The 16997-nt window shown below is 29.7% G+C and overlaps 1 protein-coding gene across 1 annotated transcript; it reads left to right on the top strand.

Annotated features, from left to right (window-relative positions):
• Window positions 1–3242: 3242 nt before the first annotated feature.
• LOC113371088 (zinc finger E-box-binding homeobox 1-like) lies at window positions 3243–16314 on the top strand. Its single transcript, XM_026611733.1, has 3 exons — window positions 3243–3321; window positions 14597–15100; window positions 15198–16314. The coding sequence occupies exons 2-3, from the start codon at window positions 14704–14706 to the stop codon at window positions 16193–16195; spliced, it is 1395 nt and encodes a 464-aa protein (XP_026467518.1). The 5' UTR covers window positions 3243–3321; window positions 14597–14703; the 3' UTR covers window positions 16196–16314.
• Window positions 16315–16997: the final 683 nt, after the last annotated feature.

Below are 16997 nucleotides of genomic sequence, written 5' to 3'. Positions count from 1 at the left end.
CTTTACGACCATCTCTGGATTAGCACGAATTTGTCAAGACTAAGACGACAAATCGGTTAGCCATTTTCGAGTTTTACCGAATCATTTGATCGAGAGCTCCATTTTTATATATAAGATTACTACAAATGGATTCAAATTTATAACTAGAAAAAAAGTCAAAAAAGACCATACAATCTAAATATAATTAATATTAGATACCCAGAATATGGTATTGGTTTAAGCACAATTAAATTCATTAGTGAGGAGCGCTGGAAATATGAAACTAAGTTCCTATAACTACTGATATTTCATTTCACAATAACTATTAAAATCAAATATTTTATTATAATTTTGCCATTCGAGCATCTAATTTAGGAAGATAGCACACTTGCGCCGTTATAGTCTGCCTGTACTTACTTCATATTACCTCTCGTGCCAGTTTTAATAGCATCCATGGATCAATTTGGGACTTTTTCATTCAATCTACTACTTTGATAGCGTATAATAATTATACTATGAGTTTTAATTGAACATTTACTTGTGAATTAACTAGCACGATCTCATGTGTAATACCGTACTAATAAATAGTTCGACATAGTGAAATCGATAATTCTAGTGCCTCTGTGCTCGGTAATCGTTATGTTATAATTAATATTTGTTATATATTGCTTTTGTATTAATATCACATGCACGTTTGTGTTGAAATTGGCAAAACGATGGTAGATAATGCTCAATGTAGGTCTAAGGGACGTATATTCTCTATTCAGAATATCTTCTACCTTCAGAGTAGTAGAAAAATAATTTCATATTATCTGCTCTCTTCATTTATTAATAGCATAACTACTTAAACAATTTAGCAATCACATACATTATAACACATCATCAAAGATTCATTAATTTTTAAACTCCAGTGGTAATTAACGCAAACCAAGAGTTTATGATAGATCAATTTTATATTACCTAAAAATGACGCACCTGCACAATTTTGTTTACTGCATTGGTCAATATTATGCAGAATGCTTTACATGCCCAATCGAGACAAAAAATATTTTATTATCGTTTAAGATACTATTGAAAAATGCCTGTTACAGCTTAACCCTATTATAAGCCTCTATGACACATTGAAACATTATTTATCTTCAGTAAGATTTATCTTGCTACATAGAATTATTTTATTAAATGCATTATATAATATGAGAATGATTTATTTTGAAACATTTAATAATATTTTAATAATTGAATAATTTAATAATATTTCTTTGTTTCCCATATAATTAATTAATTACTATCTGCTTGGTGAGAGATTCAGTAATTTTGGTGACAAATGTGTAAATATTGATTTTAAAATGCTACGCAGTACTACGGATATTATTTTAATGTAAATTCTATCCTTTGCACTCTTATTTATTTAAATTTATGTTAGTATTTGTCATTATTGCTAGATGTTAATTATTTAACAGTTGTAATAAATATTGTAATTAAAAAAATGCTACGCATTGGTAGCCATTTTAGGTTTGAAATTGGGGGAGAAAAAATTAGTACAGTAATAATAACTTTACATTATATGCTATTTGCTAAATCATAAATTTATAATAAATTACCTAAATATAGAGGGTTAGTTTTTGCGAGTCTTCTGAGTATATTCGATGAGATCGCAAGTCTTTGGTGAGTTGATTCGAATGATATTTTAGTCTGGTTTTGCACTCAGATGCATATCTTCTGATTTCTTCCTGGTGGATCAGCCGATTCGGGACATAGTTGCGCGCCTCTAGCTTTTTAACAACATTTCAAATTAATAAAGGATTTTGATATTGTTGTTTTATACAACAATCCAGGCCGTATTTTATTTCATTAACCATACATACACAACACAGTGTTAAATTTTCATCGATTGGACTTTTTACTCAAAACGTTTGATATTTTAACAAAAAAATCACATTACCATATTTTTAAAATAAAAAAGTCAAAATGTCGCTATGGGTTGTACATTTGGGCATGGTTTGTCATACCAAACTATTTCTGGCGTATATTGGCAAAGGGCCTGGATGTTACCTGGATAATTTTATTTGTACTATTACCATTGAAACTATATAGCATTGTGAAAGCAAGTTTACAATAAAATTATTAATTAAAGCAATAAAATAATTTTATGACAAATAAAAATATTTTTATATTCGCCCAACACCGGGAAATAATAAATGTATATGTATGTATGTGAATATGTTTGTATTTGCGTACATATGGATTATTCTTGACTTGATTTCGCTTTCTATTGTTCGATGAATAAATATCTTAATGACACAGAGCCAAGAGCAAATACATCAAGTTCAGAATCCGTGTTGTTCTAATGGATTTGTTACTCTAACATCGAGCATGCGTTCTAATTCGGGACCACGCAAATTTCAAATGTGTGTTATTTTTGTCATTTATAGAAATACTTTCTACTGTCATATCAACAAAAGATAAGTGATCTTGACATAGCCGATTTGATCGATTTAATTGGAACTATGTAAATTCTTTGTACTCATTGCGGTTAAATTCATTCAATTGGTATTTTAATTATTTTGGAGATTTTGTTGAACCTATTAGATTTTGCAATGATTCATCATAATCTATACAAATTTACAAACAAACAATTTCTGAGAATTTTTGTTTTAACAATTTTTTCAATCGTCTCTATAATATAGGCGGTAGAACTCAATTTCGTGTGGCTGTAGATAATTTATATTAAGAAGTTCTTGATAAGAACTAAGAAAGTATTAGTAATTTTTATTTAGTGTACTTTGATTTTTGAAAAAAAAAACATTTACATATTTTATGTTTTTCATTCATTCGACTCGTTACAGTAAGAAAGTAACACTTATATAACTAAAATAAACTTCAGCCCAACAATAAAATAATGTTATACAATTTGCAAAATTTAAAAACGACTTATTATAAAACGCAATGTTCTAATTACGATAATATAGAGTTTTCAAATTAATTAATTAATCTTGTGAAATCCATTTTGTTATTCTCAAACGTAATATTATAAATTCATTTGTGTCATCATCAGTCGCCAAAAACATTTCTTTAATCCTTATATAATAAAGGATTCTCAATAATTCTAATAAATCTAAAAATATAAAAAATTGTCAGTAAAATCTATATAGATGTTAAAATTGCATAATTTCAGTATAAGTTAAATAATTTGATTAATTTTATTTTAGATCCTCGTGACACCCCTTACATGGAAGATCGACTGATATTATTTTCATGATATTCAATACGATGATGCTTTTTGGAATATCTACTTGTGCCACTAAGCTGTTCTGCTCTCTAACTGAATTCTCACAAGATCAGGTAAATTACATCAAATTAACCGTAATAATATTAATTAATTTTTGATTATTAGTTAATTAATCAAAAATAGTTTTTTAAATTAAAATTTATTTCGTGCTCTTCGAATCTATAACCTGTCCACTTATTTGTATGATTCGTGTAAGTATTGAATTTTTGTTATACATAAGTGATATATATATATATATATATATATACGTATATATATATATATATATATAAAATAATTTTCTGAAAATTTTAGCTCTTAATATTGTCTTTTAGATAGAGCGCAATTCAATCAAAGTTTTGTATATATGTAAGTGACAGGAGAAGTCATGAAAAATATATGAATAGTTTATCCACTGCAAAGCACTCCACATGTAAATGTTCCTGGGTCATATTAACAGTCTTTGCAAGTGCCAACCTAATCAAATTATATTTAAATTGGATTGGCACGATTGAAGTTCCAAGATTTTGATACATTATTATCGCGCTTTGATGCATTAATTTTTTAATTATGAAGCAAAATCTGATAATTTATTTTTAAATTATATTATGTGGCATGCCCAGCAAATTGACTGATAATGAAAAAAAACGAAGGAGTTGGGAAGTTTCATAACTTTGCCATAATTTTGTATGGTACCTACATCCCTATCAAAAACTTTTGTGTCTTCAGATTTTAATCAAGGGTTGTCTACCCTTAATACTTTTTGTTAAAACTTCGAAGCCACAGATTTTTGTTAAATTTTATTTTTTATAATGCAGAATTAAAAAGTACCTCAAATTTTGACTTTCCTAGCACAAAATAATAGATGTTCGAGTATCAGTAGTCCAATTACTTTACATCTAACTCGATAATTGATCAATTGTCGTCTTTTTGGTATATGTTTTTCTTGAAATATTTTTTTTTGACAAATTGAAGATCCGTCTAACGTTGGCACACGATATATGGAGCGCTAATACACTGGACATAGATTACATAAAAATAATCTATTCGACCATTTGCTATTTATCAGACTCAGTACCTTCGACATAGTGTATTTTGAATTAAAATATTTTTATACGCCATACAAAATTGATAAATTTGTAAATAATTTCTTGGTAAAAGTGAAATACGATTTATAATCTTCAACGTGTTAAATATCTTATAGTCTTATATACATTATTTATTATCATCTGAGCCCTCTCTAATTGATAAATTTGTAAATAATTTCTTGATAAAAGTGAAATACGATTTATAATCTTCAACGTGTTAAATATCTTATAGTCTTATATACATTATTTATTATCATCTGAGCCCTCTCTAATGAAGAAGAAACAAACGTTTTCATGTTCGAGGCGAGGGAAGAACAGTTACAGTTATAAATCGGATGGCTTGGGTCTGACATGATTGCAATGCGTAACGATTTCATAATGAAATTTGCTAATTTATAAAGCTATTTTCATAAATGAATGTAATTATATGTGATTAGCATAATGACCATGGGTGCGAGATGCATTTGTCAAACCATTATTATGCACATTTAGCATTGTATGTTTTGTAATGGAGTTATCGCAATGACAAATAAATAATGTGTTAGTAGTTGACACGTTTAGTTTAAAATTAGATCAACCATGTCAAATACCGTGTAATTTAATATGTATTATATATATAGAGGGAATAACTTCAACTTGTTTTTATTTCCAACATAAATTGTAGTCTTGTCTTGTCTCAGACATTCAGTCTTGTCTTGTATTATGCATACAGTAATTAGGATACGTTCAATTATAATGGCTTTTAAAAAGCTACTCTGTAGAGGACCTAACATTAATGAACAGAGTTTTAACATATAGGTCAGAAAATAAAGAAAATTTTACAGGATAAACCTAAATCTGAGTATAATTCGAATAAAAATAACTATTTAGTTAATTCGAAGAGATTATTTAATTTAAGTCTGGAGAGGGTGATTAGTGTTTTATAACTTTACATCCAATTCATAAGAATGGTTGATATTTTTCTTTACGATTTTGAGCGTAATTTCTATTTTTCCCTCACATTATAAAAATTTGTCTTTATGTATGATCCAATTAGGAATATATCTCAGAGCTGAGATACCTTCTCAAATTTTCAGTTCATAAATTATATATTATAAAGTACATGTTGTAATTTTCATCATTCATCAATATACGTGTTGCTTTGACGAGGCTTAACTTAATTTTACATAGAACATGCAAATATATACTCGAAGCAAAACTAATTAACAAACATTGAAAATTTATTGAAATTGAATTAAAACAGTCCTATATATTTTTTCTTTTGAAAATAGAGATTTAGTTATAAACATGGTACTTTGATGGTGAAGAATTATTTTAGTAAGACCAGAATCATTAATATTTTACGTATATTATAAAAAATAATTGTATATGCAAAATTCATATTTTTATACTCATTCCAGTAAATAAATTTCCCATAATTCGATTTTCACCTGTCCTGCACTTAATTGTTGTTTTTAATAACAAAACATATACTAAATATTCAACACATTTATGAGGAAATGATTCAACGTATTATTTTTTCTTTATCTATTTTAAAATATCATCACTACAATATAAAAAACAAATACAGAGAGTTATTAACACCAGCACTTAAAATCATTTCTGAACGTATAATATTTCTTTGAAATTTTATTTTATAATTCACTTAAAGATTCAAATATCTGTGCAATTGATGAAGAAAAGTATATATTCAACAGTAACAAATTATGAATCTTTAAATAATAATGGTATATTGAGACAACCAATAAAAATTGAATACATAACGATAAAACTTTTAATACTCAAAATATAAATTGCAATAAATTCGTATTGCAGACCTACTTTCTTGAATACACATTCTTGCATATTATTATTTTGTATTTATTTATTAATTTTTTACTTTTTTGTACTTCTATGCAAAATGTGTTCTAATAATTATTCATTCAACGTACGAGTTATTAGACCGCGCAAGATTAACGCAGTAGAAATCTTCATGCGATTTAAATAATTAAAAAACAAACAAATTGAAATATTCTTAATGGGTTATGAAAAGGTTTTTATAAGAATACATCACACTTCGAATAAATAAATGTAGAGTATTAATAAAAAATCAATAAAGTTTGGAACTAATTCTGTATAATAAAATATTTCTATTATATTGTATTTCTCAACATAGCAAAATTTTGAGTAGTAAAACAACTTACGCTTTTCCTACATAAGCAACTGAGAAGAACTTAACACTTATTCATTATGTTTAAACATAGAAAAACCATACATAATTATATTTATACATGGAAATTTTTTAGAAAAGAAAAATTGTTTTGACAATTTTGTAATAACCTCTTGATTATAATCGAGAAAAATGAATGATTAGCTTGTAATGTTATCCTAAGAATATATATATATATATATATATATATACATATATATATATATATATATACATATATATATATATATATATATATATATATATATATATATATATGAGTGAGTTCTTGAAGGCGATACATCAAACAAAGAAAAGCCTGGCTTTTCTTTGTTTGATGTATCGCCCTGAAGAACTCTCATATATTTCAACATCAAAATTAACTACTAAATCATATATATATATATACGAGGTCTGTTCAAAAAGTTTTCGTAATTTTCGTTTTTTCAAAAAAATATTTATTTATTCGTCTACATTAATGTGGTCCCCTTCAAAGTAGTCCCCCCCAGATATAATACACTTATGCCAGCGTTTTTTCCAATTTTCGAAGCACCCTTGATATTCACTTTTTGATATGTCCTTGAGCACTCTCGGCGATTTTCTTCAATCGAGAAAAACCGCCGTCCTTTCATGGGTCTCTTCAACTTTGGGAATAGGAAAAAGTCACACGGAGCCATATCTGGTGAATTTTTGCACTTTGCAACACTTTATTTCATTTTTTACGCAAAATTTAATACAAATTCTTTGACTTTTTCAATTCTTCCATTGTAAAAATCGCCGAGCTCAGAAAAACACGTCGAACCTTAGCGACTACCACAGACAAAGTAAACAGTGAATATAGCTGAAAATTTCATCATACTTTAGGGGCATGTATACCAACACAATAAAAAAAAAATTTTGACAATCAGACACTCCAGACCCGCGAAATTTAATTATTAGTAATTCCGGGTACTTTTTGAACAGACCATGTATATATATATATATATATATATATATATATATATTTGACTTTCAGCAATTATATTGTGAAAACCAAAGCAATTATAAGTATAAGGAAATCATTGAGTACATAATTTATGTACACTAATAACATAAATTGATTTTGATATTAATTGTATTAACACCTACGCTTATTTATTATGGTATTGGTATGGTTTATTATGATATAAGGCTCAATTTGGGATATGATAATCTTACTATTATCATACTATTATATTATACTATACTATTATATATCGTAGATAATTTAACTATTATCTATTATACCGTAACATACCTATGTCATCAATTTCTCTATCCTACATACCTATTTAATATTACGTTATATTCTTAGTCTACCTTACGCCCTATGTATTATCTCTATACTGGGGATTGAACTCAGTTCCTCTGCGTGACAGCCACGCACCTTAACCACTATTCTATCGGGTCCCCCACTGAAAATATATTATGGAACACAATGTTGTTTCTTTGATTCATTTTCTAATTAATTGAGCATTTTCTAATCAATTGAGTAACTAATATTAAGATGACGCGACGAAACACGAAGAAAGATGGTTGATTGTAGCGTTACGGTGGTCGAGTGATTAAGGTCGTAGCCTGTCACGCGGCAGACCGGGGTTCGATTCCCGGTAAGGGTGAAAATAGTATGTAAGCGAAATTATAGGTGTAATGTAATAAATGTTAGGCGGTTTAGATATAAGTGTAAGGATTGAGCGTATACGGTGTGGCGGAAATAGAGCGTACGATATAATAGTTATAAGGCGTATAGCAACGTGGAATGTAGTGTTTAGGCATAGGTGATACGCATACGCGAAAAGAAACTTATGATGTAAAGGTTATAGTATAAGAAATGAAAACATAAACTTCTCCTTCGGGAAGTTAAGAATTCTAAAAGGCAAATGGTATTTTAGTCATGTTATTTCTATAAGAAACTTTGATTGAGTTGAGGACTCTCTAAAAGTATATTAGTATATAAAACTTTCAGAGAATTTTTTTTATCATTTGGGAAGCATTTGAGCCCCTGGGAGCAAAAAGTTTTTTAAAAATATTAATTTTAAGGACCACCCTAAATATATTTGTGTGTGTATGTTATTTGTATAGATAAATGTAAATCATAAAAATCTCGTCGTATATTGTCGGCTATTAAACAAGTCCACATCCACATCCACAGCACGAATCGTGTGCAGGCGTGCAGCGAGCGATTAAAAGAATGTTCACAGCTCGGCGGGCATAACCGGTGCATTGTTAAGGTCATACAATCGGCAATCATGGTAATTATATCGTAATAGAAATGTAATTGAACTTTCCATCGAATGTTAGCAGTACAATAAGTGGAACAGGAGTATATCGGTCGTCCTTGAAGGATTATAACGCTGGATAACTCTAACGCGAATTAAATATCCAATCGGTTTATGGCCAATAGTTAAAATCTAATCAACGGAACGTTAGTTAGCGCGATTATCTAGCGCTGTGCCGCCTTAATGATTTATATTTTTCTGTGAACGCGAGGACAAATCAAATCGTTCGAAACGACTTGATATGGATTTCCAATCTTCTTTGAGCTCAAAATAATAAGCTAGCAGCTCAAATTAGTGATAATTATAACATTATCTAATTATATTTTAGCTGAGAGATCAATAGCATTCATTTCAGATATGTTTTTATTGGCGTTTTAATACTTGGTGTTCCAATAAATTTCTATTTTATAAATAAATTTATAGTTTATTTACTTCCCGTAGGGTAAGTTATTGTAATCGTCCAAAAATTCAAATTGAAATTTTCATATTTCTTCACGTTTTAAAGGTTTCTGAACATTTTGGCATACCTCAGAAAAAATGGATGTGTGTGTGTATGTATGGATACAATTTTTCGTCCACGTTTTCGGGCGCACGGATCAACCGATTTGAATGGTTCAAAAACATTTGATTTCTATAGGGAAATGTGCTGATTAGTTTTTGGCAAAGGCAGGTCCAGCCGTTTCGGAAATACAGAGCAAAGGGTGCGGAAAATAGAAATTAAGTTTTTGAGAGAACGGAGCATCCGATTTGAATGATCTAATAAACATTCAACTCCTAATGACGGGGAGAAGTGGTGAAAGACAGGTCCGGCCGTTTCGGAGATACCGAGCTGAATGTGTAAAAGAATGGCAGTTTTTGAGAACTAAGCATCCGATTTGAATGATTCAAAAAACTTTCTTCTTGTTTTGACAAAATAGTTGCTTTTGGAAAAAAATATTATTATAAATATTTTAAAAAAATATTATTATATAAATATTTTTTGTATATGGAAATTTATTCAGATTTTAGTTTTGGCTAAAGTTCTAAAGCTCACTTATATACTTTAAATAAATCATTTTAACTTTGTAATTCAGTTTATATATATATATATATATATATATAACTCTTATATATATATATATATATATATATATATATATATATATTAAACAGTGTTACAGTATTTATAATGATCTATATGAAAATATTTAATATTTCTCGAACATTTCGTGGGGTAAAAATGACCAGCTTTTACACTGACATAAGCAAGTAGTAAATTAAGTTAAAAAGAATAATTTTACAAAAGTTAAATTGAATTAATAGTTATTTCAACGCTTTTAAGGAACATTTCTTACAAAATACCAGACGAAGCTCATATACGATGATATATGTAATCTATGTAAACGTTGAGCCCATGGATTTTTTATTTTGCATTAGTTAAATAATTTAGCTATTACTTCGTAAAATTAGTTTAGGTTTCATAATTATTTCTATAATTATCATTTTGACTTGCAAATTATTACAGCTTATTACATATTTTGCCTGATGTTTAAAATTTATCGTCGTGCATTTTCATAAGATAATATTTTATATAAATTTTCTTGGCACTCGTTGCGTTTAAAGTTTTTCGCTCTGGTAACTTATTTACCAACGGCAACGGATTTGCAAACGAGATTACAAGTGGCAACACGACGAGAAATATTGTGCTGAAATTCTCGCATATTTTACCTTAGTAGAGGAACCCGGATTTGATACAGGGGACAGAAAAATAATAGTTAATTTACAATTTTCATGTTGATAATTATTGTTAGCAATCTCTGCTTAATGTTAATGCCTATGTAAAACAGATTGCAGAATAAATTAAATAAAAAAACATTAAAAAAATTAATGTTCATATTTTATAATGAAATCATCACTACTGGAAAAATTCTAATAACGAGCAGACTTCTAAGAACTGCTGTAGTGGTTAAGGCATCTTGCCTTAAGGCACATTACTAAAACTTCCAGTACTACTTATAGTTTGAAAATTTTAAGATTTGATTTGTTTTTTAGATTTAAATTCAGAAATTTAGATTTTCTTTTAACAATTTCCGAAAATTTTAATTACATCTGGATTTCTTTCAAAGCGATCGCGTCGTGTGCCTGTTTTTGAGAATAAAATATCAAAGCGCGTAAGCGCCGCGTCGCGTTCTCACGCCTAAACATTAAAAATCTTGGTGCGGAATCCACATAAATGAAAATAAAATTAGTACTTATGGTACTTATTATTGAAATCTTTATAAAATATGGGGGCCGCATTTAGAAATTTGGCGCCCCGGGGCACTGACAAAAATGCCGCCCCATCCCTGAAATTTTATGAACTTTCGAACTTTTTTTAAAGTAATCGCGCTGCTTTAACTGCGAGGGACAAAATATCGAAGCGCGTAAGCGCCGCGTCGCAGTCTAACAGATAAACAATGTTACAGAACTTATATAAATGGAAACAAAAGTTATACTTATTATTATAATATCTTTAAAATATCTGATAATTTAATGTGCATATGTCTTATGATCACTTTTGTCCGCCAAATGTTTCTTTTTCAAATTTTTTTATTGGATCATCGAAACCGCTAAACTTGTCCCCCACAAATTTAAGCAGTTATTTATTCTGTAAATTATTTTGATTGTTATTGGACGCCTTTTTCTCAAAAACTGAATAATCATTTTTGGCATTTTGGCCCGTATCTTCAAAACTGTTGAACCTGCCTTGACCAATAACTAATCAGCACGACTCCTTATCAATAGGAATTGAATCATAAATCGGTTGATCCGTGTTCTCAAAATCGACTTGAATGATTAAAAAATATTAGATTTGTATTGATGGGAAGACGTGCTGATTAGCTTTTGGTACAGGCAATTACGAAAAATGATAATTTAGTTTCGATATTTCTTCTCTGAAACAGCTACGCAGCGCGATTGCTTTGCAAAAAGTTCATAATTTTCGAAAAATTTCAATATACAAAAAATGTGTTTTAGTCTTTTTTTCATTTTTCAATAAAATTTAAAGCTCTTTATAAAATGTAATTTTCAGTACGGAATGTTTCAGTAATTTGTCTTAAGGCACAATGCCATGAGTCACTAGTTTAAATATTTTTTTCGACGCTATAAGCTTGGAAGTGCACAAATACGTCATTTTAAGAAGGCTCGAGAACTGAAGAACATATTTTTCTTAAACTTTCAGCTTGTTTACGGATCTTTATATTGGCCAAATTGCCAAATTTGATAACTTATTAACCAATTTGATAATTTACGTTCGGAGAGGGAGGCAAGGCAAAATAATAAATTTTAGTTATCGTTTATTTCAACCCAAATTTTGCATTGCAATCGTATTATGTTTTGTTCATTATATTTCTTTCTTATTGATTATATTGTATAGAATTTTTTTCTCACTATCCAAATTTTGCCGCCCGCCAAAATTTGCCGCCCTGGGCAGTAGCCCCGATTGTACTGTGAATCCAGCACTAGTGCATATGTCTATTGATCATTTTTTTCCAAAATTGTGATGAATTATCCATTACTATCAATTTCCACTGACGTTGGTTGAAAATAATTATTATTAACACTAATTGTGATGATAAATTGAAACATTTTTTTATTTTATTGATCCTGTTTATCGACAGAAATTAATTCTTGTATGTTTTACACGGCGTTTAAAATGTCGCTTTAAACATTTTTAGCATTATATTTTCTTAATTTTGATTCAAGAATTAGTCTTAAATTATTTCGTTTTCACTTAACCAAATTTCGTTAAATAACTTTAATATTGCTTATTCTTTATTTTCTCTAAATTATATATTAAGGGGCCTTTTTGTGGCATAGTGGTTAGAGCTTTAGCCTTCCAAACAGAAGGTGGCAGTAAACATTAGTTATAAAAAAATGAAAATGAAAATATGTTTCCATTCCAAAAATAATCTTTTCTCTACATTGCTGCATTAAATTAAAATTGTCATGAAAATAATAAAAACAAATTTAATAATAAAATATATAGATCAAATAGAGATAGGCCATGCGTTGCCTTGTAAAAAGCCACATGGTGTATCCTCACAACAGTTCATAGGGCTTGACTCAAACAAATTTAGCTTATTCTTATTATTTTACCATAATATTACAAATGTAGTTTCAATTTAACCAAATAAAAAAACTTTTTACTCGTACTGTCACCCCGGTGTTCAGTACGAGTAATATAGCCGTGGATAATTTTTTTTCGTCGTTTAAATGAATCTTAAATGGCAAGAAGGTATTCGGCAAATCGATGTCATTGACTCAGCAGGGCAATTAGCAAACGCACTTAATTCACATTAAGCAATTCCATAATTAAAGAACCGAGCAGCGGTTAAACATACAATTTATCGGCATGAGCAACGAATCAGTTGCGTCGTTCTGCACTTTTAATAGCCAAATCGCAATCGGGGCGACTGACGGCTTTTCAAGAAATTCCAGAACGTGACAAATACACACTACTGATGGCATTTTGTACTTATCTGCCATATAATGATCATCTCATAAATACATTTGGGGTAGTAAAGAGTAATACCCCGCTAAAACTAAATGCAAAACAGCTTTAAACGAGGCTATCTTTACATAGAAATATTGGGGTTAGGGATGGAAGTTGGTATGGTCTTAAATTAAACAGTATGTTTTTTTTTAATAAAAATAAATTTAATTTTTATAGCCCAAATTAATACCACATTATTATTTCTTGCAAAAATCGCACTTGCACATACACACACACTTTCAAACACACATATAAATTAATCTGATAAATATTGTATAGATAGTTAGAGAATCACTTCAATAAGTGATGAATGATAAGAAATTATATGTAACAGATATATATTTATCAACCATATAAATTCATGCCTACGAAACTCATAAACTTCACTGCATTTGTTCATGATAATGTAATAATTGCTTGTGATAATTTGAAACCATTTGAATTCTGGCAGAATTTTCGACCTCAAAAAACAAATCAACAGAATGAACAGTAGAGTTCCATATATATAGTGGCTAATATAGTTCCAGGTTTTATGCCTGCCTCGGATATAGTCTGATGTCAAGAAGTAGTGACATCAGTTTAAAATAAAAATTGCAATATATTTCCAAATGATATCACTTCCGATTGCAAAAAATCATCAATATCAGATTAAACTCAAAGACAAAATTTAAATCATTTATTTATTGCATAAATACAGAATGCTTTTTGTTATGTGACAAATATCAACAAATTTTTACCAGATTGAAGTGATGAATTATTTCAAGGAATACTAATATTACAAATCTTTCGATTGAAAATTACCAAAAATTGCTCCTGCAATAATGTATTGGTGACCTATATAATTTCAGTCAAGTTCAGAAAAACTCAAAATTAATTTATTAAAAGTGATGTCATTTATGCCACTAGCAAACTTGCCTGAGGTGGCAATTCTATTTCGTACAACACGAAAAAAAATCTAGCTTGTTCAAGCACATTTACCGTCCTTGTGAAAGTAGTGCAATAACGATTATTTTGACCTTTCTGCATGATGTGACGTTTTATGATGTTTTTACTAGTAACTGGAATTGCATTTAATAAAAATGAAAGAGTATTCCTAATTTTAGTTTTGGTTATATAAAAAAGTAAATGTTTTTGTATTACTACAATCCAATTATAACTAAATTTACTAATATATATATTTTATTAAATAAATTATAGAACTAGCATTTATATTGTAATTCTTCAGTAAATATAGACTTGATGTACTATTTTTTTTCTTTGCAGATGATTATTTTGCTTCCAATTGGGTGCGTTTGATGGTTCATAAAAAACTAAAACGTAACATTTATCGTTTATTAGCTGATAACACTGGAACAAATATTTAATATAAAATGGATATAACGGAAGCGTTTCGCCAAGAAGATATTTCAAAAACTGACTTTTTTGATTTTGTTGTGGCTCCAGAGATGTTCAATGATCAACAGCACTTACAACTTGCAAAACAAATGCGATCGGTGGGAGTGTTTATGGAAGGAAGAACGTCACAAAATTCAGGAGAAGTAGAAGCAAAAGAACAAAATAATAATAGTCTTCTATCAACTTCTGCTATTATGACACCACAGTTAGCAGGGTTCGATCAATTCTGGGGAGCCACTTCGAATGGAACAATAGGATCATCGGACAACAAAGATTCTGCTAGACTTATGGAATCTGCAATTTTAGAAGATTTGAGTAGATATTGTTGGACGCAGCCCGCTGATGCAAGTTTACCTCCTATGGGAACAATAGGTATTTAGAAGTATTGTTTATTGATGTATCATTGGTTTTACTATACACCAATGCAATTTTTATTTCTGTTAAATTAACTTCTATTTTATAAATTTAGGTGGCAACACAGACGGACAAATTTATACATTAACAGTATTAAATGGGGGCTCGAGTCCAGAACCTTGGGTACCGCGAAAAGATGAATCTTCGAGTACTTCAGCGGTAGCAGCTTTAGACTTAGAAAGTATTTTAGGAGGCCTTCCTGGGTTCACAACCGTTAAATCAGATGATGGATTTCAGTATGAAGACAGTGGGTATGCTGACACTTCATGTGTGCTTAAAGAAGAATCGACATCGTCATCTACAAATAATAACAATAATAATAACGATTGGAGATTACAAGATCATAATAATGATGCTGCATCTGCTGATTCCTTGCTTAGAAGTGCACTGCAAGGCAACAAAGGTTATGCAAAATGCATCAAAACTGATGAAGAAAGGCCTCCGGCTACTCCTACAGTTCTGTTTCCTATAGTGCCTCCTGGTGAAGAGCCAATGACTCCGTTCCCATTTGAAGAAGATGCAGTGGTAGTTACGTCTCGTCCAGTGGACGATACTTTTTTGTCACAGCTCGATGCGGCATCATTCCCAGAAGATTATGAGAAAATAAAGAGAATTGCCACAGAAGTCCAACAATTTTGCGCCGAAACTTTTGCCCCACTTACTGGTGCAACGATAGGGCAAACAGCGACTGTTACAATCGGAGACTCAATTGTAACAGTTAAGCCTCCTACAACTAAAAAATATAGAAAGACTTCTAATAAAACGACTTCTGTGCAGCATGCTAATTCCACAACAAATACCGGATGTACAGGAACGACAAGAAAAGAGAGGTCTTTACATTACTGTTCCATTTGTTCAAAAGGCTTCAAAGATAAGTATTCTGTGAATGTACACATACGCACACACACAGGTGAGAAACCTTTTGCATGTTCTCTATGCGGGAAGAGTTTTAGACAGAAAGCACATTTGGCGAAACATTACCAAACTCATCTTGCCCAAAAAACCGCTGCAACGGCCGGTAATTCCCCAACTAGCAAATCTAGCAAAAGGTAGCTACCATATGATTTATCGTACTTTGTAAAATACATGTTATACGTGCTGTGATCTATTCGTCTCTCTGCGATTTTGCTTTCAACATTTTACCAAGATCTTTAATGCTTATATACTTTTACGCCGACATAAACTGCTAATTCTTGCCATTTTAAAGAATATATACATTTAAGGTATTTATGTGATGATCAATGTACTTAACTCTATGAAGACTAAAAAATATTCAAATTTCTAGTATATCTATATACTACTGAAGACATACTACATCTGAGTTAATTGTACTCAACAATATTTTTGAATTTATAGAAAATATGTGAATTTGTGAGATTAAAACTGTTTATTTAATATTCTTTCTGTTAATATAAATAATAAAATGTTTGAAAACATTTTTGAAAGTATAATAAATATAATATCAAATACTCACAAAAAATGCTTTGTGTAATAGAAACCTAATTTTAGTTGAATGCTGACAATAATTAACCCTTAAATGTCCAGAAAAATATTAAATTTACTTTGGACCAGCCCCAAAAGATAGATCAATTGATAAAATATAGTAGGATCAAATAAATTCAACTGTGTAACTATTGTTTATTTGTGAAATTAAAACTATGTTAAAAGGCAAAAGAACAAAAGTCTACAATCCAAAAACTACAAATGTTAACGAACAATAACAAATTCACACAGAAATGCATAGAGTAAATGCATACACTTCAACTAATGCACTTCTAAGACAAAACTGGACCATTAAGGATTAAAAAGTTGACTTGACGTTTGTTGATTGACGTTTTGTCTCTAGTTTTAGTTG

This window comes from Ctenocephalides felis, unplaced genomic scaffold (assembly GCF_003426905.1).
Source record: "Ctenocephalides felis isolate EL2017-DRISC unplaced genomic scaffold, ASM342690v1 CF-g0.4_SCAFFOLD_01492, whole genome shotgun sequence".
NCBI classification, from domain to species: Eukaryota; Metazoa; Arthropoda; class Insecta; order Siphonaptera; family Pulicidae; genus Ctenocephalides; species Ctenocephalides felis.
The sequence above is the reverse complement of the archived record's forward strand: the minus strand, read 5'-3'. Positions and strand labels throughout refer to the sequence as shown.